Raw genomic sequence first — 23,934 nt, forward strand, 5'->3', positions numbered from 1 at the left:
GCTGGAGGTGACCATAAAGGCATGATTTATAGGCTAGAAATACAGAGCATCCAACCTCTATCTTTCCCTGGCTTCAGGGATGAGGAAAAGGGCTGGGTTTGTAATCTGCAGTTACTTCATTATCAGGAGTATACTATTATTAATTATTGATTATATTATTATTAATACATGATAATAATTGTCCCAAGCTCCCTGAGGCTACGCCATTAGAATTCTAACTCTAACTAATACTAGCAGACTGGGCAGCTTTTGAGTATGGGCCTGGAATTATCCCTCCTTTCATCCCTGATGACATCAATATATTCCTGGAAATCCCTTCCCTCTTGCAGGTCAGGCTGAGTTTGAGGCTTAGTTGATATCAAGTGTGAGACTCCAATTCAACTAAAAATCCATCTTCAGGTTATTCTGAACTTCCTATAGGAGAGGGATCCTATCCCACGAGTGACCTGGAAAGATTCCCCCCCCCCCATCTCAAATTTAAGAAAGGAGAACAAGTTCCTTTCTGGGCCTTTCTGTTCTAAACCAATTCCTGGGTTGATGAGATAGAGGTGATCTGGGATGTGGGATACCTAGGGTCACCTCCTAACCACTTGGCTGTGTCTCAGCTGAACCCTTGGTACCCTCAAAAGATCAGAATATTGACCTAGAAGCCATGTGGATACTTGAGGCCATATATGCAAGGCCCTGGGAGTTCTGTGGATGTGTGGTGGTCAGTGAAGGTCTGGACATGCTGTCCTGCCCTTGAATCAGGGGCTAGGTCTGTCTCTCCCCAAAGCATTGACCTCAGAGCCATTCGGGATGAGCCTGTTCTCTTTTTCCTATCAGTGCCCTGGGGCTAGAGGACAGGATGACAGGGAGGCCTCTCCTGTGACACTCCAGCTATCAGACTCAAGTGCCTCTGGTGAAATGACAGTTCAATTTACTGCCAGAGAACTCTCATTGAAGGCGAGGGCTGGGACAGCCTCACAGCACTGAGGTGTTGCTGCCAGGGCTCTGAGATTGCAGACTCATCATTGAAACTAGAACAGGGACCAGGGATAGAGGGAATGATGGAGAAGGGTATGCTAAAGTTGCCGCTCCCATAGCAAAGGGTACAAGCCATGAGCAAGCACTGGGACAGAGAGAGAGATTCCCCGCCCTCAAATCCCCACTCGTCAACACACACCCACAGTTCATACATGCATATGGATATTAGTTCTTCATGATTCCTTTAATCAAGCTTGAATCTTAAATTTCAGAGTTCAGTTCTCAGTTCTTTAGATGGATATCTAGGTGATGCAGTGGAGAGTGTTAGGCCTGGAATCAGGAAGATCTGTGTTCAAATATGACCTCAAATACTTCCTAGCTATGGGACTCCAGACAAATCACAACCTTTGCCTCAGTCTCCTCATCTGTAAAATGAGCTGGAGAAGGAAATGGCAAAACACTCCAGTATATGTTGTCAAGAAAAACCCAACTGGGGTCATGAAGAGTTGGACACAACTACATAACAGAATTCTTCCCTTTTCTCATGGCCTAGGGTCATAGATTTAAGAGTTGGCAAGGAACTCAGAGTCTATTTAGTTCAACGACCCCTCCTCCCCTGTTTTTTAGATGAGGAAATTGAGGCCCAGAAAAGATAAGCGCTCTTCCCTTTATCACACAGGCACACACACAAGAAGCAAAATTTGACTGACTCCACACCTAACCCTCTTTTTATCAATCAATTAATAAGGATTTCTTAAGAGCTTGCTGTACTGTTTATAAAGGATCTTCAGGCTACACTGGTCCCTGATTAGAAGAGGTGGTGGGATTTAGAACCAGGAAGGGAACTTTAGAGATCAGTTTGATAACCTGGGATTCAAATCCAGGCCCTTTCTGCTTATGTCACTGCTCCCTAAGCCAATTACACCCTCTTGGCAGAATCGACAAGGTCATGGAGCAAATACCACTCTGTATGGCTTGGTTTGAAGTCCAATCTGTTTAAATCAATCAATCAACCCTCAAGAATGTATTAAGTGCCTACTATGGGCCAGTGTGCTTGATGCAATGACAGAAATACAAAGAATGAAACATTCCTTGTTTCATTGAGAAAGAATGAATCCCTGTTCTTAAAGTATTTTATTTCTTAGATGATATGATTACTCGACTGATGTTTGTCCTTCATTCTTATACATTAGGCTTTATACTCTACTCCTTTAAAAATCCATTAATTTATCTTCACATCATACCTGAGAAACAACAAATTTCCTTCTTTCCATTGTATTGAGGGGTAGACTGAGGCACTATGATGACACCTTTTCTTATAAAAATGTAGCAAGAAATATTGGATACCCTTTTTAATCTATTGTATAAGGCCTCATCTATCAGTTAGATTAAAATCCCTAATGGCTTTCTCTAAAAATAGCTTTTAAGAAAAGGAAAATTTTTTTTAATGAGGGGGGGATAGAGGAGGACTGTCCTGTCTTTTGTATAGGAACATGTTTTTCTTGTGATGGGAATGGGTTTGCATGAAATTATCCATAACCTCTCACACTGTTACCAAGAGATAGGATAAAAGGCTGAATCTGTGATCATGAAAGAGAGTTGAGCTCTCTGGTCCTCATGGAAATAAAACCTGTGACCTTGGCCTTGTATGGTCCAAAGGCATCTGAATTTGGGGTGAGAGGGCATGAGTGTGAATCTCCCGCTGCCATTTATGACCTCTACGACCTTTCCCAAGTCACTTGATTTATTCATTTCTTCATCTGTAAAATGAAGGGGTTGGACAGAACCTCCAAGGTTCTTTCCAGGTCTCAATTCTGTGATCCTATGATTTTTGACTGTACTCTCACAAATGAAGCTAAACATCTGTGGGCAGTCCAACCTCCCTGGGCTGTGCTTGGATGGACAATTGTTAGAGAGGTTGGGACGGGGACTGGGTCCCGGTCCTATCTGCCCTGGGTTCTAGCCCCCTGTGCCAATTTCCTGGGGATCCTTGCTCTGGGGTGCCACTGCTGCTCCCTGCAGGGCAGAGCTGGTCCAACCTTGATCCTTTGTCCCCTTCCTGCAGTGTCCTCCACATCTCCCACACCCTCGCCTTCACCACTCGAGCCTCATAAAGGGACCCCACTGTGAGGCTCTCTCTGCTGTGAGCACAAATGCCTCCTTTTCAGCACTTGCTGTGGTGGCCTTTTGTGCTGGGATCCTGTACAGAGACAGCTTATTGATTGTGAAGAATGCAATTAAGCCCTGTTAATGAACTTCAAACAAGTGTTCTCAGTCAGCTGGCTATGCAGCTAGGAAGGGAAAGGTCAGACCCAGCCCCTCTACTCCAGTTTCCTCCTGTGAGATCCCTGCATGCCAATGAGTTGGTTCCCAGAAAGGTTGCTTCTCTGAGATTTAGCTGGATGCACCCATGGCCCGAAGATGGCGGAGCGGGGCAACATGGCAATTCTTCCCAGACTGCCTCCAGGAGACAGAAAAACCGCATGGGACTGCATCTTCTTACCCAGCGTAATGGGGTCTGTTGGGGTGGTTCTACTGTGATTTGGGCCTTCCTTTAGCCATTTCTGTATAACACCTGTTTATATTGGGTTTGGGTATGAACAGCCCTCCCTTCCTTGACCAGCCATCTCCACTCCCACCTCTCGACCTCTCACTCCTATTTGTATTACTTAAACTCTCAACATCAGCCCTTGGGAAGGCAGTGTGGCATAATGAGAAGAACATTAAGTCTGGAATCCAAGGAGCTGAATTCAAATCCCACTGCTGACCCTTACTATCTGTGTGATCTTGGACAAGTCATAGCCTCCTTGGAATTGTTTTCTCATCTGTAAAATGTGGTGTGTATGTGTGTGTGTGTATACTAATTGAATTTTGAGCTTCCTTCCAGTTCTAAATCAATGATGCTAAGATCATGGAGCTAAAGCTGGAAGTGATGTTAGAAATAATAAGTTTACAGATGAGGAAACTGAGGCATGGTTAGATTAAGTGACTTACCCAAGGTCACACAGGCTGTCGGGCTAAGGGGCAAGATTTGATCCCAGGTCTTCCAACTCTAGGTCCAGAGCTCTTTCTACTGTAATACCATTTTGGACATCTTTGGACTCTGGGCATTGGTTACTAGGGATAACTGGGCTTATGACAATGGGGATCTTCCTGGGTTCCACTTTCTTTCTGGGTGGAATAGAAAGGATAACTCCTCCATGAGAGGCTAGGAGATAGAGATGATAGCTGTCTTTTAATTGTGGTAGAGAATTCCTGGAGGAAGAAACTTCTTTTCTCAATGCAGTGTAGCCACACGACGTAGTCTTAGAGGTCTGCCTTAGAGCTAAGGGATAAAGCAATTTGCCCGGGTCACACAGACTGTAGATGTCAAAGGCAGGGCTAGAGCCTTGGTCCTCCTGGCTTTGAAGTCAGATCCCTATTCCCTATTCTAAAGCTGCTTCTCCCTCTCATAAAGCTGCTGTGAAATGAATGGGGTTGGATCTAACGTCGGAGGTGGCATTCTCACTGCTTCATCTCTGGGAGACATTAAGCTTATTGACAGAAGCATAGTGTTAGAGCTGGAGTGGACCAGTGTTTCACGAGATGTTATTACTCTGTTGTCTCAGTTGTGTCTGACACTTTGTGACCCTATTTGGGGTTTTCTTGGCAGAGACACTGGAGTGGTTCCCCTTTTCCTTCTCTAGCCCATTTGACAGATGAGGAAATTGAGGTACACAAGGTTAAGTGACTTGCTCAGGGTCACACAGCTAGTAAGTGTCTGAGATGAGATTAGAACTTGGGTCCTCCTGACTCCAGGGACATGGCTCTATCCACCGCGCAACCTGTCACCTCAATTTATTTTTTAGTAGAAGTCAGAGAAAAGTGGCATGGTTTGCAGGGTCAGTGAGGGAGGAAAATTCAGACTTTACGAAGGTGGTATGGTACTGGGGTGGCTAGGTTAGTACTTGGGAATGTCAGAGATGCCAGACCAAGGGAAATCACTACCAACGTTCTCTGGACTTGGCCAAAACGAAGTCTCTCTATCTTCTTATGCTTGACTGTCCCCATGGAGTTTGTACCACTGAGCTGATTCTCTTACTCTGTAGAAACACTGCTTTCATGGTACTAAGCAAGTGTGGCCTAAGAGTATTCATCCTGTTGTGATGACTTGCCATGAAGAAGACAGTGTGGGAGTGGGGGCGAGGACCCTAAGTTAGGAGAGAGAGCCCCTGGCTGCAAATCTCCCCTCTGATGCCTGTGACCTTTGACAGCTTGGGCATGTTACCTAATCTCCATTTGCTTCAGGTTCACCTACAAAATGAAGAGGTTGGAATAGAGGGCCTCAGAGGTCCCGTCTAGCTTTCTATATCCTTAGTTCACAATTATATAGCACTTTACATATGCTATCTCATTTTATCTTTAGTACAAGTTAGAGAAAAGTGGCAGTTTTCAGGCATTTAGGGATTTACTTAAGATTTGAAGAGTACCTTACAGATAATGAGATATCGTTTGGCCCTTACAATAACCATGGGAAGTAGGCACTAGTATTATTCCCATTTTACAGATGAGGAACCCACAGAGTTAATCATTGTCTGAGGCTGTATTTAAACTAAAGTTTTCTTGACTCCAAGGACAATGCTCTAACCATTATACTACCCACATGCCTTACATATCATCTTTCAAGAAATTTTCAAGAAAACTGCCATCATATCCTAGAACCAGAGACATTTAAAGAATCCATTGACCACCTCCTGAAAGATATCTCAAAATGAAAACTCCCAGGAATATGATAGCCAAATTCTAGAACTCCCAGGTCAAGGAGAAAAGATTACAGTCAGAAACAATTTAAATATTGTGGAACCATAGTCAGGATAACACAAGATTTAGCAGCTTCTACATTAAAGGACCAGAGGGCTTGGAATATGATATTCTGGAGAGCAAAGGAGTTAGGATTATAGCAAAGAATCACCTATCCAGCAAAACTGAGTATCGTTCTTCAGGGGAAAAATAGACATTCAATAAAATAGGGAACTTTCAAGTATTCCTGATAAAAAGACTAGAGCTGAACAGAAAATTTGACTTTCAAATATAAGACTCAAGAGAAGCATGAAAAGGTAAACAAGAAAGAGAAATCCCAAGGGATTCAGTAAGGTTAAACAAGCTGCCACATAAATTTAGAATTCTAAGTAGTACTTCCAGGAGAGGTATGGGAGTTGGACGTAGGAAGACAGGAGGGCAGGGCTGGAGTTGGTGAAGTCCTTGAAGTTTTGGACAGAAGGAAGAATCCAAAGCCCACCAGCAACAGGGTGAGATGGTAGTTAAGCCCATTTATTCCCTACCTATTTGGAAGAGAGAGTAAGACTGGATAAGCTCTGGTGGGGTATTTCTTGGCTGGCACAGACACAGGGTAAATGATTAACATTCAGTTCCCTGTCATGAAAAGACAGGCAAAACATAACATAAACTCACCATATACACACAGAGAATATCTCTTTCTTCAAGTAAACTTGTAAAGCATATATATGCCAAATGTTAGCTATTAATCAGTTTATAAATATTAAGTGCCTCCTATGTGCCAGGTGCTGTGCTAAACTCTGAGATTACAAAAAGTGCCTGCCTTCAAGGCGTTTATAATCTAATAGAGGAAACAACATGCAAAAACTATATACAAAGCAAGCTAAGAAAAGATAAATGGTAAATAATTAAGAGAGAAAGTACTGGAATTAAGAGGGACAAGGGAAGGCTTTTTGTGGACGGTGGGGTTTTAGCTGGGATTTAAAGGAAGTGAGGAGGTCAGTAGTTGAAGAAGAAGAGGGAGAGTGTTTCAGGTAAGAAAGACAACTCTTTAGTATGATGGGATCATAGCTCCAAGGCTTGAAGGGACCTCAGGGGTCACACAAGTGCAACCCTCTCATTTTATAAAGGAGGAAAATGAAGCCCAGGAAGAAGTGACTGGTCCAAGGTAACACCCCAAGGAGCTGACATTCTGAAGTCAGTGACTTTTCAGATGGATGTTTCTGACAGAGCAGCTGTCCAGGGCTCAAGGGTATGATCAACACAGGAGGTACTGGGAAGCTGTCATTTAGAGCCTTGGGCTTGATCCGGACTTGCTGTCAGAGTCTAAACTAATCATGGCTTCCTGTGCCTCAGTTTCCCGAAATGGACTAGCCAGTCAGACTGCTAGCTTCAGGAACTGAAAGTGGAATGGATTCCTTGTGCCTAAATGTCAGGGATGCATCTGGGAGAATGAATCACCAGCTTCCCCCTTGAGGTCTTCAGCTCCCTCTCCATCCCCTGCCCCAGAAGTGCCCAGAGGAGACAAGAAAAGGATTTGGGGCCTCGAGCAAGGGAAAAGGTGGCATTCCAGCGAGTCCCATTGGTTGCTAAGAAACTAGTGGTGTAAGAAATGGAAACCGTCAAACCACTCCTAAAAATAACCAAGTGGACCGAAGCTGCTCGTGACCTGCAGCAGCTGCGTGAGCGAAATCTCATTTAACACCAAGCAGAAGGGAGGCCATTAGCCCAGGGTGGGCACTTGTGACGGCAACACCTCTGACAAACTGGCTGTGTTAAGGGGAGGGGTCCTTCGTGCAGGTGTTTCCTAAATGTTTCTACCCTCTGGTAGATCACTGAAGGGGTGGGGAGGAAGGAGGGAGGGAGAGAAGAGGCAGGCAGAGAGAGAGACAGAAAGACAGGCAGAGAGACAGACAGGAGACAGACAGAAAGACATGAAAGAAAAAGAGAAAGAGGGAGACAGACAGAGACATGAGAGAGGGAGGGAGAGGGGAAGGAGGGGGAAGGGAGGAGAGACAGAGACAGAGACAGAGACAGACAGGTAGAAAAAGACATACACAGAGACAGAGACAGAGAAATGAGGGAGGGAGGGAGAGAGAAGAGAGAAGGGAAAGAGGAAGGGAGGGACGGAGGGAGAATAACCAACAAAACCCCAGTGACTTCCCTCCTTTAATTCATGTCTCTGTGATTAGAAGCTCTGCTGCCTTGCTATGCATGGGGGTCCCCAGGACCGCCCCCCTCTACTGCCCCATCTCTTTTTACCAGCCGGGGAGCAGACCATGCTGCACAGCCCATTCTCAGAAGAATGAGTCCACTGTCTGGGTGAAGGGGGTTGAGAGCTTTGAGGGTGTCTCAGACACAATGGGACATGAGGGACAAAAGAAGCAGCTGCAAAAATGCTCTCTCCCAGAGAGACATGACTTAATGCTTAGCACACACACACATCAGAGAGGAGGGAGTGGCGGGAAAGATAGCAAGAGAAGGAGAAGAAAAGTGGGGGGGAAAATCACAGCTCTTTTTGCAGAATTGTACCACTGAGGCAGGCCCCTGATCTGGGGTCTAAGGCTAGGTCCCTGCAGGACTAGTTGCACTGCTGGATTTGGGGGGTAACAGTAGGAAAGCTTTGCTCTTTCCCCATATCTCTTATTTTTTTTTTCCTTTCTAAAAATGGGAGCTGGTTCCCAGGAATAAAGAGAAAGAGGTATGTCTCCTTTAGGGGAAAAATAAAGGTGCATTTTTCTTTTCCATTTTAGGGCACAGGATCATAGACTTAGGAACTTTCAGGCTCATCTAGTCCAACCCTCTCATTCTGAGAGAATTGAGGTAGAAGGTTAAAGGACATTGAGATCACAAGGTAATAAATGACTGATTAAGGATCTGAACTCAGGTCTTCCGAGTCCACTTCTTTCTTCTGTATCACTCTAGTCTCTATTTCCCATTCCACATATTTGTTTTGGAACAAAGTATTATATTTGAGATTCCCCATCATAATTTCCACTAGTGCTCTGAGATCCCCAGAGAGAAGGAAGAGGACCCAAAATCAACAAAATAGGAGAAAAAAAGCCACTACCAACAACACTAGACTGGGATTTGGGAGAACCCGAATCTGGGCTCTCCTATGTGCACTTTGTCACCCTGGGCAAGTCCCTTGGGCTTACTATTCATAAATTTCCACCATTGTAAAATGTTCAACACAGTGAATAATAAGGTCAGGGTCTCATCAGAGGTTTGCCCCAGGATGTCAAAACATAGACGATCCTGCCATCATTTACTCACCTTCAAAAGGTTTAAATAGCTGCCCTTAGTATGTTAGTAAGAAAGATTAGTTAAACTAGGAGGCTGCCAGATGCTCCCTCTCCCTGCCTATGACCCCTCAGGCTCTCTTTTCTCCTATCCTACTGTTTTATATCAGTCTCTCTATTTTCTCAGAATGTCAATCCCAGCCCTCCAACCTGGCAAAGGAATTTGTCTTTAGAAAATGAATTGAGTTCACATTTCGTGAAGATTGGCCAAGGTACAAAAATGATAGTTATAGCTCTGGCCCAATTCTATTTCATAGGGTTGTTGCAAGGATTAAATGAATGAGAATAGGTTATGTTTATTAGATGTTTGACAGGTGGCAATCCTTAGTCTAAGGTCAAAGACTCAGTTGTCATACAGATTTTGGCCTTATACTAGGCAAAGCCCTATTCTACAGGCCTATGGGGGGGGGGGTAACAGTGGGGGAATAAAGGAAGCTGTTTCACACATATCACAATGTGGATCTGAGTGTTAGAGCTGGATGGATCATTACAAAGTACTAACTGAAAAATGACCCAAAGTGGACATTAGTGCTTTGGTGGTCAATATATTGCTATTATCTTGATGCTACCCAAGGATTTGTTCAAAGTGGTTCAGAAAACCATCCTAAAACTTGTGGAAAACTTATGCCTCCCTCTACAATCTGGGGGAGAGGGTCTCAACATTTATGGGCAGGATGCCTCATCTAAAGTCCCATAATCCATATGGGGATAGGAGGATGGTGGAGGAGGGCATGTTTGCTGATAATATGAGTGGGAGGGAGCTATAAAAGATGACATAACTATCTTCCCTCTTTCTGTACCTTACACAAGCATTTTAATCACTGAACTTGGGGGAGGGTCCTCATGTGCTTTCTAGATGCTCTTCCCTCCTCTTGCCTCAGCTTGAAATTATAGAGAACCTCTGGGAGTGCACAGTAGATAAAGCTCTGGACCCAGAGTCAGAAAGACCTGATTTCAGATCTGACACCAGATACTTATTAGCTGTGTGACCTTGGACAAGTCACAAAATGGCCCTCAGCATCAGTTTTCTTCTCTGTAAAATCTGGATAATGATAGCACTTATCCCCCAGGGTTGTTGTGAGGATTAAACGAGATAATATTTGTAAAATACTTAGTTGATCTTAAAGCCCTCTAGAAATTCAGTCACCAGTTTGTGAGAAATCCCTGGGGGATCTCTGACCTAGTGAAATGGAACATTTCCTAAGAAAGCATCCTGACTGTGATCCCTCCACTCCCAGCACTCACCTCTCTACCCAGTTTTTATAGCTGGGGATATCCTTGGCATAGAGCAATTTGTTGGATGGGGAGTCCTTGCCCAGGCGGTGCTCAGACGTGGAACAGGAATCCATGAAGGTCTGAGCCACCACGGAGAGGCAGGCATCAGTGATGCTGTTCTTGTGGATGTCAAATACAAACTGGGGGTTCTTGATCATGTTGACCCAGAACCTCAATGGCAAGCTGTGAGAAGAGAAGAAGGAAGGGGGCAGGGATGACTGTTAGCTCCGGAATAGAAAAGGGGGGGGTAAATTCTCTGGATTTCTCCTTTCTCCTTTTCTCCCTCCCCGCCCCCCTCTTTCCTTCAATGATCCACCAGAGGGGGGGTGTCCCATCACTTGCATCTTACACTCCTTAGCATCAAATACCTTTTTTCCTGATACCCATCTTTAATAAAGTCTAATGGGGAGAGAAGATGACAGCTATAGCATTTCCCAGCAGCCATTTTTTGGGGGAGCATGCCTGGGAAAGTGTGTGTATGTGAACATGCACCTGTATGCCTGTGTGACTGGGGCAGCGCTTAGAGTTTGGAGAAGCTTCTCTTTTCTGTGCATTTAAGAGACTTTTGTGATGGTTCACCTCATAATCAACTCATCCTGCATCTTAAGGACATTTCAACATTTGATCAATGGGCTAAGTGCTGAGGGTTATAAGGGAGTTCTGTGGGTTCATGAAGAGTTGGACATGATTGAAATAATAAACCAACAGATAGCCTGGACTGGGAAGAGAAAAGGTTCTATTAAGAAGAAGTCCCGTTCCTCGTGAATAGCAGGGTCTGCTCCTTCTATCCCCAGTGCCTAGCACAGGCCTGAACACACAGGATTCTTAATGGATGTTTGTTTGATGATTGAAGATCACTGTATGTTTAGGCCACCATCTGTGACCCCCATATCTAATATCTCTCGTCTTCGAGTTCTTAGACAATCCCGACATCACAGGATGCATGCTGCATTTAATTGGAAAAGATCTAAGAAGCAACCTTGTCCAAACTCTACCTGACCAAGAATATCTTTAACTATATCCCAGCAAAAAATCATCTGGTCTCTGTCTGAAGATCTCAAGTTCAAGGATAACCTACTATCTTCCTAGCAACCCATTTTTTCCAAACCAGGATTTGAACCCAAATCCTCAGACTTCAAACTCAGGGTTTCAACATCAGATGACCTGTACCATTATTATATGTTTATGTATATGTGCACATATATGTGTGTATGTGAATATGTGTATATGTGTATATATATATGTATATGTATATATTTGATGTGTGCGTATGTAATATTTCCTCCAGTAGACTGTAAGCTTGCCAAAGCCATAGACTTCATCTTCTATTTCTCATACATGATATTCCATATCCTGTCTTCCTGATTTTGTCCAAGCTGCCCCCATGCTTGGAATGTATTCTCTCCTTACTCCCATCTCTTAAAATCCCATTTATAGTCTCCCTCAAGCACCATCTTCTAGATGAGGTCTTTCTTTGTTTTTCAGGTTTCTAGCTGTATCCCCCATCCCATTACTTTGTATATATTTGGTAATGACTTTTATGTATGCATGTTGTTTGCCTAATAGAATATAAGTTCATTGAAGACAGGAATTGGTTCCTCTTTATCCCCATCCCTAAGACTTGGTGTGGTGCCTGACATATAACAAGCACTTAATAAATCCCCCAAAGGAGCTAGCATGATGTTTCTTTATGATTGAATTCCCATGTGTGACTGAATTCCTTTCCAAAAGATCGGAATGGTTCTTGGGAAGACTTTTCCTTGAGTCCAAGACAGACAGGCAGTTTCTAGGTGCTCAAGAAGGCACCTTGAGGAAGTTCTCCCTGTGATAACTGAATGTTTACCTTCTTTTGATGTGCCTGCTGGACTTCTGAGGTTCAGGGGAGAGACCTGGGATGGCGCCATATGCATCTCTCCACCTGCTTTTCTCTTTCTTCCCTTTCTCCCTCTGCCACAGTAAAGTCACTTCCTTCAGTACTGTAGGGCAGTCATTGATAGATGATAAAAGTACTGAGGCCTTAGGGTTGAGAAAATTCACGATATCCACAGGAGGACTCTATACTGTTTTTGGATGTTTTTTTTTTCCTTTGCCTTGTTGTCTCAGTTGTTATTCTCACTGTTGGTAATAGCTCCAATCTTTTTATGTGTTTGGTGTTAGAACTTAAACTCTGGGAATTCAATTCAACTCAGCAAGTGCAATATGTCTCTAGTCTTTTGTATTTCTCAGCAGCCCATACAGCACTTGGCACATGTATAACAAATGCCACAAATGCAGTAAAATAATATGAAAACAACCCTGAAATGGGATTATCAATCAATCAACAAGCTTCTCTGAGGTCTGTTCCAAATGTAAAACTCTATGTCTATGGTCTTAAATATATGTTGAATGCCAAGTATCAGCCTGGTAGGGGCCTGGTCATCGTGGCATTCAAATATGCCCATTCTGAGCAGCCATCCATTGAGAGAGGAAAGTTCAGGAATGTAACCGTGACCTGGTAGGCCATGGAAATTTTTGTGAAATATGGAAAATATCTAAAAACTTTCAGAGTCATAGTTGGGTCTCAGATCTATCCTCCAGGACTTTCCCCTTGATCCCTTGTCACTAAGACATGACCAAGTCGACAGGTATTTATTAAGGAAGCCTACCACGATGAGGAATGACCCCTGGATGAGGGGTCATTGCATGTTTGTGTGTCGGGCATGGTGGTGGTATTTCCTGCCTCCCTTCTTTCTAAACCAGTTTTGCTGACAGACAAATCAGACAAGGGAGCCACCAGCACCAGAGGTTCCTGCCTAATGAAACATTAGCATATTATTAACATTAGTGGAGGCACTAATCTCTGGCTGATTGCAGCCACTCAGACTAAATGAGCAGGAGGTTTATTTAAAAGAAAAAAAAAGGTTCGGGGATGTGAAAGGGGGAGTAGGGTGAGGGGGTGAGTTGTAGGGTTGGGAGAGGAATGAAAAAACGATGTCTTTTCAATCAGAGGAAATTAATTCTGTCAATACATAGACATCATAATTCCCAGACTGTTCTGCCCTCCCTGCCACCCCTCAAGCCAGGACAATGAGTAATCTGAGACAGTGAAAGGGTTCTTTTGAATAGGTAACCCAAACATTCTCACCCTGGATGGCGGTTGGGGGGGTTACCCTGTGTATGCTCTGGGGCCTCAATCTGGACCATTGATAATTTTTGTGGGAATCTCTGCTTTTCCCAAGGACTGGGCTATTATGAGAAACTGTCATCTATTAAAGTGTGCTTAGAATTGAGCTTATCCTAACAACAGGTATAGGATGAAAATATGAATATGTTACAAAAAGCTTAGATGAAGGTTTGAATGATAGATTCATTGTTTTGGTCCAGACCTATGATCTGATAGGTAAGGTGAGGAAACTCCCCCTGCACATGAAACCCTGCCAACATACTGCTACTGATTGTCTTAAGAGAGTGGCCTCAGATATTAAGAGGTAAGTGTCTAGTCCAAGGTCACCCTGCTTGTACATATCAGAACTCGGGTTTGAATCTAGGTTTTTCTGAATGTAGGCTATGCCAAACTGAATTTTAGAAGTGATCCATATCTGTTGAGGTAACCTAGGCATGTTCAGTTGGGCTATCCCTTACTTCTGATATCGGTAGTTAGGCAGGGCAGTCACCCTCTCCCTCACCGTGAGCCTTGGTACTTCTGTAAGAAACAAAATAGAATCCTAGTAGAATGCCCTTGAGAGAGAGGAATTTTTAATTTTTGTCTATCACCAGCACCTAGCACAGTGTTAGACACACAGTACGCCCCTAACAAATGTTTTATTGTTCATGTTAAATTGTTTTATTGAACTGAATTGAACACTGATTTGAACATTGACCTTGGTCTGAGTACAGTGAGACATTTTTGGCATGTGTAATTTAAATGTATTTAAGCAAGCAAGAAGGTCTAAAAGGACCCTAAGAAAAGAGATAAAGAAGAGGTGATAGTAATAGGAAAAGAAAATCAAATTTGTACTATATTATTTGAATTACAAAACATTTTCTTCAAAGGCTTAGAACTTAGGGAATACAGAACCTAGAACCCAGAACCTATAACATAGGTTTATACTTGCTGGTCTAGGGACTAAGCTTGGGATTTCACTGATAAAGGGAATTTCCAGATGAGGAAACTTTTCTTATATTTTCCACAAAAACTGGGTACCTTCTCTGCAACTGACAGTCTTAGAGAGCTGCCTGGGGGCAGTGAGATGTTAAGTGACTTCTCTTGGGTCAAGAACTTGAACTCAGATCTTCCTGACTCCAAGAACGGCTCTTCCTATGCTCTGGTCCATTGTTTTTCAGAACTCAGCAGAGCCTGCATCAATTTCACAAGTCTTCAGATTGCTAAAGGGGCCATGGGGTAAGGGGAAAGATAGCAGTCTGGGATGAATTAGGCACATCTATGCCAAGAGGCAAGCCCTGGGAAATGGAAAATCTATAAAAGGTTCCCAGCAAGGAAAGAAACAGTAAAGCCAGTTTTCAAAAGGCTATGCCAGAGGTGTTAGAGAAGTCCTAAAAGGAATCCACAAGGATCATGCCAACTATTACAAAATTAAGTATGAGCAGAAGAAAGAGAAGGTGTCTAGACCTCATGGGCAGCTAGATGGGGAAGTGCGAATAGAGTGCCACTCCTGAAGTCAGGAAGACCTGAGTTCAAGTCTCAGACATTTGTTATCTGTGTGACCCTAGGAAAGTCACTTAACCTCTATTTACCTTAGTTTTCTTACTTGTAAAATGAGTTGGAGAAGGAAATGGAAAACCACTCTAGTGTCTTTGCTAGGAAAACCCCAAATGGGGTCTTGAAGAGTCAGACACAACTGAACACCAGCCATGAAAGGGAGGGATCATGGCAGTTCTAGGCTTCCTTGATCAAGGAACCTCTCTGCTCACCACTTAGAAGACCCCACACCCATGTGCCTTACCAGTATTTTGTAGGGAGGGTTTCTGCAGGCATGTGTTTTAGTTTCTGTCCTATCTAATCACCCCTCTCTTCTGCCTTCTAGCTTCCTCTAGTGACAATGCTCCCCCCTTCCCTTGACTCAAACATCCATCTTCCTCTGATCTCCCAACCACATCTGCCTCCCTTTTCCCTATTTTCCCTTCCTGATGCTCCTATCAGAAGACCTCTTCTCGTGCTACTCCCACCCCATTGTATTTCCATTGTAATACAGCCATACTCTCCCCATCCTTCACACTTCTCAAGTACACCCCTTAATTTGTCATTCCCACTCTGCCTTGTAGGACCTCTGTTCACAGGTGGGTCAGCTCCACTAATTCTCAAAGTATTCATCATCTGATCACCCTAACTTAAACATTGAATTTCCCAGCTGACACCATTACTCCACTGCTTTCTCCAGTCTGACTTCTTTCCTTTCTTAGAGAGAAGGCATGATCTCCTGCCTATCTCCTTCTGTAGCCAGTAGCTAGCTTGGGTGGATTTCAGACACCATCTTGCTTCCTTGCCCCTTCCTGCAGGTCCCAGGGTTCACAATTCTTCTTGACCCCAGCCTCGCCCCAACCCCACTTTTCTCATCATCTCCTGCCTTCCTAGGGCCACATTCAGACCTACTAATTTACCACCTTTATGCCAATGACTCTTATGCCACTTAATTATACCACCCTCTCCATAGCCCATGGTCTTCTTAGACTCACTTCCACCTTACTCTTTGACTTTAGTATCTGACTCAGGAATTTCCTTGCTATTCCATTTCCTGTTCTCCGCCTTATAAACTTAAAAAAAAAAGTTGATGGCCCATTGACCATTTGCCCTCACAGTTCTCAGCCTTCTTTAAGGCAGTAGACCTCTTTCTCCATGACTCAGCAGCATGGCCATATCCTGAATATTGTTATATTGAACTTGGTATTCCCTATCCACAATCTCCTTATCATCAATTTTTCCATGTCTGAGTACCGTCTAGGCTGGCTCTTCTCACTTCTTTAGAACCACACAAAATAACTGACTGATCTGCTTTTCTTCACTCAATATCCTGGCTGTCAGAGCATTACTGGAAAAAATCAGGGAATTGTGACAGACTTGTACCACTACAAACTCATGATACATGACCTCAGTGGGACCCTTGTTGTCACTTGGCAATTCTTTTCTCATTTCTTATCGATCCCCATTGCAGTCACTCCTAATGTTCTCCACTTTTCTCATGCTCCCAATTCCACCACTCTTCTCTCACAGTGACCTTTGCCTTTGCTGTTGGGAGGTGGGGTTTAGGGAACAGGCTGATCATCTTACCTTTGCTTTTACAGAGAATATTAACTGTATCCCACTCAGGCTCCTTCTCTGTTTTTCATCTCAAAGTATTTGTCTCTATGGGCAGCCTATCAGCCTTTTACTCCAAGGAAGAGAAGTCATTCTTCTTTCCCAATGTTTAACCCTATAACCTCTCTATATTTTTTTCTTTTAGAGTCTTTCGTTATTGATATTTTTGTTTTTATATCACCTTCGTTTCAGAATGTATTTCTCCCCTCCACTTTACTCAGTAAAGTACCTATATTCTCAGTCATGTCCTTTCCCATCTCTTTTAGGGTCTTAATCTCTTCTCTCTAGCATCATTCATTTATGTAACAAACATTTTGTAATTGGACTAGGTATTGACAATGTACATCTATCAATCATTCCTTCACCACTGGATCCTTTCCCTCTGTCTATAAACGTGAACTGAGTTTTCTTTCTTTTAAAAAAAATAATTAATTTATTTTTAGTTTTCAACATTCATTTCCACAAGATTTTGAGTTCCCCATCTCTCCCCTCCCACCACCTCAAGATGGCATGCATTCTGGAACTGAGTTTTCTTTGCCCTGAACAGTGCTTGGCTTGATCTTGATGCCTTATTTTCCCCATCCTTCCTTTCACTGCTCAGCTTCTTAAAAATGGTCTACCTCCATTATCTTACTGGCTACACTGTCCCCACAACTCCACTAAAAGCACACCCTTGAAGAATCCCAACGTCCTTCTATGTATCATATCCAATGGCCTTTTCTCAGCTCTCCTTGATCTCTTTAAGCATCTGAGACTACTATCATCTGCTTCACATTTTCTCCTCTCATGGTCTCAGTGATGTAAAGCCATGAAGTCATCTTCTAGGGAAGGTCTGGCTGAACTGACCACATAGACTCCTTGAAGTAGAAGCAAGAACCTTTAGACGAGATTTTACCACATTTGCTGGAGCTAGTTTCAAATACCCACCATCTCTGTTCTTCATCTTAAGCATTTCCTGAATTATAATAGCCTTATGGTAAGTACTGTATGGTATGCATTATACAGTCAGTCAGAGTCTGAATCTGATACAAGGACAGTGCACAGACCCATGGAGGGGTTGACATCTTTTCAAAGGAAGGAAAGGGCTGGGTAATTTAAGGAGATGCAGTGTTGCTTCAGTCTAAGTCCGTCTGGGTGCCTTTAAAGACCAGACCAGACCAGAACAGACTAGCAGAATTCTCTTTGAAGACAGGATTTGAAGGAAGAGAAGAAAGAAGATTCTTGGATGGATAGTTGAAGATTATTATAGGGAGGCATTTAGGAAATGAGGAAATGGACAAATGACTGATGATATGAGGACAAAGAGCACAAAAAGGCAACAGAGAAACCACTAAATGACTCCCTTAAAGGTAGACCTGCCCATGAAGATGAAAACAGTGGGGCTGGTCCCTCACCTGTCTGGCTGCCGCCGCGGGGGCCCTGATTCACAATCAGGTGAGCTTCTTCTCGGGCTCTCCCCTTTACTTACCAATTACTCTTCCAGGTGTGCCGGACGTGGGGATCATGGATGCCATGTTTGTCTGCCTGCTCATCCAGGAAGTCAAACATGTACTTGATTGCAAGGGGCAGGGCAGATCCCCTGTGGGCAGTGCTGAAGATGGTCTCGAAGAGGTCATCCACAAACTTCTGCAGAGTGCCCTGTTGGGGTGGGTGGGGAGAGGAAAAAAGAGGAGAAACAAATGTTGACATGACTAAATCCAGGGAGCTTTGAGGAAGAACCACAACAAGGCTGAGTGGATAGATAAATGGAAGGATCAGTCCTAGGGAACTGGGGCAAAATTGGACAGACACATGTGGAGAATGGCTCGGACCCCATTCTGATGTCCCTTTGGAGGATTCAGGACACCTTATTCCTGGGCTCTGTCTTCACAGGTTGCATCTGGACTGGTTCTAGAACACCAGCGTTTGGACAGAAATGAATCTCCCTGGATCCACAATGGAATTGGTTTAGCACCCTTTGGCTGGTGTTATTCAAGTATTTGTCACAAATGCTAATGAGCAACTCTCTTGGTCAGAAGAGAAAAACACAATCTGCTGGTTTAATTTGGGCATTATTCACACTTGCTAATGAATAGTTGTCAGGGGCTTTTTGTTGTTATTGTTGTTGGGTTTTGTTTTTTTTTCATTCCATGATATAAGCAGCCAGTCTGTAGGACAAGGGAGTGCAGCGTCAGCCTCAGAAGAGGAGTGTAGAATGGGCCCAGGATGGGCCTACAGAACCTGGATTAATTTGATCAAGTCCAACAGGAAAACCAGGGCCAATGCCACTTATAATGACAGCACACATTTCAATTGCGTTTCAGAGGCTTACAGAATACTTTACTTACAACAATGCAGACTCAACAAATTGGGTCAAGGAGCATAGATTTAGAACTGAAATAAACCTCGGAAATCATCTAACCAAACCTCTTCACTTTAAAGATTGTGAAATTGAGGACTAGGGTAGTTAAGTGACTTGCCCAAGGTCACACAGGTAGCAAGCAGAAGAGCTAGGATTTGAACTTTGGACCTCTGACTCCAAATCCATGGCTCTTTCCACTGAACTACAGGTCTTCAGATATTATTATCCCCTTTTTACAGGTGAGGAAACAGGCTCCTGCATATCAAATGATTTGCCTGTGGTCATAGCAAGTAAGGGAGAGGAAAAAATTTCCCCTAACAGGGAAGCCTGAGAGTGATTGTCATTTGCTTCTCTAGGGCAAAGTTGAAAGGTGTGAGAGTGAGTGTGTGTGTGTGTGTGTGTGTGTGTGCACGCGAGCTTGGTCAGAGGTACAGGGTCACAGAAGTGAGTAGACATGCTCTTCAGCCCACCCCAGCCTCACCCTGGTCCCCGTACCTTGGTGGCCAGTAGCCGTGTTAGGTAGATTTCGGACACCATCTTGCTTCCCCGGTCACCCTCCTTCTGGTCCCCATGCTCATGATTCTTCACGAGGTGCCACATCTTGACCCCACTTTCCAGGTCAGGTGTGATCATGGGTGTGCGGGAACGGAGGCTGTCGGGGCTCCCCGTGTACCGGATCATGTTTTCTGCCAACAAAAGCACATTCAAACTCCTGAGTCTTCCCAGTGTCCCCTCTCTAGCTTCATCATTTGTCACTCTCCAGTGTGGCCACTCTGTTATTGCAGATAATCTGCTAGGACCCCTGAGCGTGCAGCCTGCTACAGCTTTTACAGCCCTGAGTACCGCATCTTTGCATTTATCCTTACTCCTTTTCATTGTTATTTTGGCATATCTTATTGCCCCTGTGTTGTTGTTCTTCTGTAGTTTCATTCATGTCCGGTTGTTCGTGATCCCATTTGGGGTTTTCCTGACAAAGACACTGGAGCGGTTTGTCATTTCCTTCTCCAGTTCATTTTACAGATGTGAAAACTGAGGCAAACAGTTAAGTGACTTGCCCAGAGTCACACGTGTATTAAGTATCTGAGGCCAGATTTGATCTCAGAAAGATGAGCCTTCCTGACTCCAGGCCCAGTGCTCTGGGCACTATGAAATCACCCAGCTGCCTCCAGTCCTCTGAGGCCAAGGACCATATCCTTTTTACCTCTTTAGTCCTTTCCCACCATGGGACCTAGCATAGAGCTTTCAACGTAGCGAGAATTTAAGAAACATTTCTTGAAAGCTATCTCTGTGTTTGTTCATAACTTCCTCTCCATCTGTCTCTTTATCATTTCATGTCTTTCACCTCCTTCAAGACCTGATTTGAAATTCACTCCCTTAGGTTCCCTGGATTAAAATAATTCATCATAATCACTCTACTCCTTTATTCGATGCCCCCTTAGCACTTAACAGCAGCAGCAGCAACAACAACAATTGCATTTAATCATGCTTTTTCATTGCAAAATACTTTCATATACATTACTGCATTTGCATGATCACATTGCTGGAGCCTCATGACATGAAGTAGGAAGTTTCTGGTAGTCATTATATATATATTATACAGTTATTATATATTACATATCATTATTTTTATGTTGTCTCCACCATTAGAACATGATTATTTCACACATTTGTGTGTCCCCAGTGCTTAGCACAATGTGTCCTTGGCACATGATATGAGCTTAATAAATGATTGCTGACCGACTGACTGCCTTGCTTAAGATCACTCAGGCTGAGTGGCTGAGCCTGGATTCAGACGCACATCCTTCTCCTACTCCATGCCTGCATAGGTCGTGTATTTTTCTCACTCACTGCTTCATAAGACTTTTCAAGTTTAATTTCTCTATGTTGGGAGTCTCTGACTAGCTCCTGAATGCCTCGAGCAATTGCTTGTATCCCTGAACAAAAAGCGGAGGGCTCTATCTTCTCCCAAACCCTGCCATTATCCTTTCTCCTCATCACTCCTCCCTCGCCCCTCCACAGTATTTCCACTCTTTAATCTTACCCATAATTACCCTCGGCTCTCTTGGATGGATGTCCCTGTTGGGTCTCCCATCTCCCTGTAAGAGTTAGGAGCTGCACCCAGCAAATATGCTCTTCTTCCCCAGTAGCCGGACTGAATGGCTCAGCTCGAGGCCGCTGGTCCTGGGGACCTTGGATCTGCCCATCACATTACAGTCATGCTGTCCTCATAATAACCCCTACTCAGGGCAGCAGTCTTACCTCCCGGGGATGATGAGCCCTTACCGTATTTGCTTGCTGATGTCCTGGAGACGGTGGAGTTATTCACTGCATTATAGGCTGTGACTTGCTTGGAGACTAAAGCCACTACTGAGCCGTCTGGTACCTAGAGAGGAGAGGTGTCTGATGGATGAGTCAGGCATGTAAATGTCAGCCATGCCATGAAATCCAGCAGGATGGGATCATAGACAAGAGAACTGGGTGGGACTTTAGAAAATGGTTGTTTTTCTTGCTCACTGCACTTTGGAGGATTAGGGTCACAGTTTTGAAGTAAACCCTCTACCTCCTTTGTTTTGTTCATCTTTTTTCAGTGATGTCCAATTCTCCTTGAGGTTGTCTTGGCAAAGGTCCTGGAGTGGTTTGTCATTTCCTTCTCCAGCTCGTTTTACAGATGAGGAAACTGAGGCCAACAGGGTTAAGTGACTGGCCTAGGACCACACAACTAGTAAGAGTATGAGGCTATTTCTGAACTCACAAAGATGAGTCTTCCTGACTCCAGACTCAGCACGCTACTGACTGGGCTGCCTAGCTGCCTCTCCCCTTCATTTTGTAGATGAGATAACAGAGGCCCAGTGACTTGTCCAAGGTCATACAGATAGTAAATGGAAAAGCTGGGATTAGACTGGTTCTCAGACTCCAAAACCACTTCTGTTTCTATTACACTTCACTAGCTCTCTCAAATGAATTGCCCTTTGAGCAACAGACAACAAGGGATTTTGGAAGCAATATGGAGTTATGGAAAGAGCACTAGACTTTGGACTCAGAAGATCAGGCCTGAGTCTCAGCTCTGCTACTCAGTCATTTTCTACCTCTGTCAAATTAGAGGATTAGGTTACATGACCTCAAAGGTCACTATGCCTCTGGCATACTGAATTATGTGCTCGATTTGGAGTCAGAGGACCTGGGTTCAAACTTTGTCTCTTCCACTTACTGTGACCTTGGACAAGTCATTTACATCTTTCTAGGTGGACTGGACTAGAGGACCTCTAATGTTCCTTCCAAGTTTAAATCTATGTCCGATGAAATTAGAATCCTTGATTCGGAGCTCAGGGGTTTTAGGAACTACTAAGATTTACCGTTTCTAAAAGAGAACCCTGGATTTCAAGAGAGAGGGAGAAATGCTGAGCCAGGACTCATATTTGCTATTCACTGCCCATACCATCCAAGACTGGTACCTTGCTGTAGAGTCTTTTATTACTGTACTCCAATGCAGAGAGCCACGAGTGCCTACAAATCACCAGATCCAGCTCCCAAGCCACCCTCTGCAGGGTGCCCAAGGGCTTGATTCTTGGGATGCAGGGCTTCTATGAGGGCACCCCAGTGGCACTAAAAAAGAGTCCTAGAAAATGGCATTAAGGGCCTGCTTTTCAAGACCAGGGTAGTGCTGCTGGCTCTATAATGCCCAGTCTATACTGGACATCAGACAGGCTTCAGCCTGGAGCTTCTTGGTTCATCTGACCTCTCCTCCTCCTTACCTGGTAATGGGCCAATGTGTTGAGTCTCTTCCAGTCATTCTCAATCTTGGTAGTGATGTCTTCATCTTGTAGGATCATCCTGGCGCCGCTTCCTTGTCTCCACTCTGTTGGGAAAAGACATGGTGTTTCGATGGGTTTGAGGTATGTAACGAAAGCCCGGGGGCTCTCATGCACACACCAACCCTAGAAGGTTGTTCATACACACAGACAATTAAGGATGTGAACAGCACCAACATTGATGGCATAAGCAGCCATATGCTCTAATCTCTCACACTTCACAGTTCCCTTCATGGCTGGGGGACAGGAGGGAAAGGACTCTTGTTTAGCATCAGGAGAAGCAGGCTTGACTCTTGGCCCTGACACCAGTTAATAGTCTGACTCCAGACACATTTCTTTTTTAAAATGATGGATTTTTATTGAAATCTTTTGTTTTTACATCCTCTAGATGTTTCCTGTATCCCTTACCATCTCCCTTCCCAGACAGCTGGACCTTATAATAAAGGATTTTTTAGAAAGAGAAAGAAAAAATTCCACAAAATTAATCAGTATATTGAAAAAATGGCATCACATGCAATGTTCTATATTTATGAACCTCTACCTTTGCAAAGGATTGGGGCAGGGAAATGGGGGAATGTCTTTTCATATCTATTCTTTGGGACCATGTTTTTCCCTTATACTTTACATTCTGCTTTGAATGTTTTGTATTAGAAAGATATCCATTCATTCATCTATCCATTTATTTACCTATTTTATCTACCCATTCATTCATCCATTTATCTATTTATTTATTCCTTAATCTATCCATTTATTTCTCTACTTATATGACAGCTATTTAGACACTCATCGACTATAATACAAGCTCCTCGAGGGCAGAGTTTGCCTCTGTTTTCCCAGTGCATACTGGGTGTGGCCCCTGACAGGTGTTTAATAATAAATGCTTACTGCTTAATTCTTTAACTTCTTGGTGTTTCACTGAATGTGTCCTTCACACACCGTGGCTTGGCTACCCTGGTCTTTCTGCTGTTCCTTATAAACAGAATTCCATCTTCTGCCTGCATATATCTGTGCCTATCCATAATGCGTTCTTTCCTTATCTCCATCTCACAGAATTCATGGTTCTCTTCATGGCTCAAGTCAAGCACAATATTCTAAATGAATTCTTTCCTGATCTCCCCATTTTTTAGTACTTCCCCCATTAGTTTTGATCTATTTTGTATTTACAGATGAATC

At 43.7% G+C, this 23,934-nt stretch overlaps 1 protein-coding gene across 2 annotated transcripts in view; it reads right to left on the bottom strand.

Annotated features, from left to right (window-relative positions):
• The window catches only part of PLXNA4 (plexin A4), a 780,904-nt gene that overhangs the window by 10,765 nt on the left and 746,205 nt on the right, over positions 1 to 23,934 (bottom strand). For both annotated transcript variants that reach the window (XM_069087251.1, XM_069087250.1), the window contains 5 exons: positions 22,705 to 22,808; positions 21,236 to 21,335; positions 19,448 to 19,638; positions 18,080 to 18,249; positions 10,290 to 10,502 (listed from right to left, as the gene is read on the bottom strand). In XM_069087251.1, coding sequence (XP_068943352.1) covers positions 10,290 to 10,502; positions 18,080 to 18,249; positions 19,448 to 19,638; positions 21,236 to 21,335; positions 22,705 to 22,808 — 778 coding nt within the window. The remainder of the gene's footprint in view (positions 1 to 10,289; positions 10,503 to 18,079; positions 18,250 to 19,447; positions 19,639 to 21,235; positions 21,336 to 22,704; positions 22,809 to 23,934) is intronic.

This window comes from Petaurus breviceps, unplaced genomic scaffold (assembly GCF_028583685.1).
Source record: "Petaurus breviceps papuanus isolate PSGF00001 unplaced genomic scaffold, PetGlider_PUasm1.0 181, whole genome shotgun sequence".
In the NCBI taxonomy this organism is placed as follows: Eukaryota; Metazoa; Chordata; class Mammalia; order Diprotodontia; family Petauridae; genus Petaurus; species Petaurus breviceps.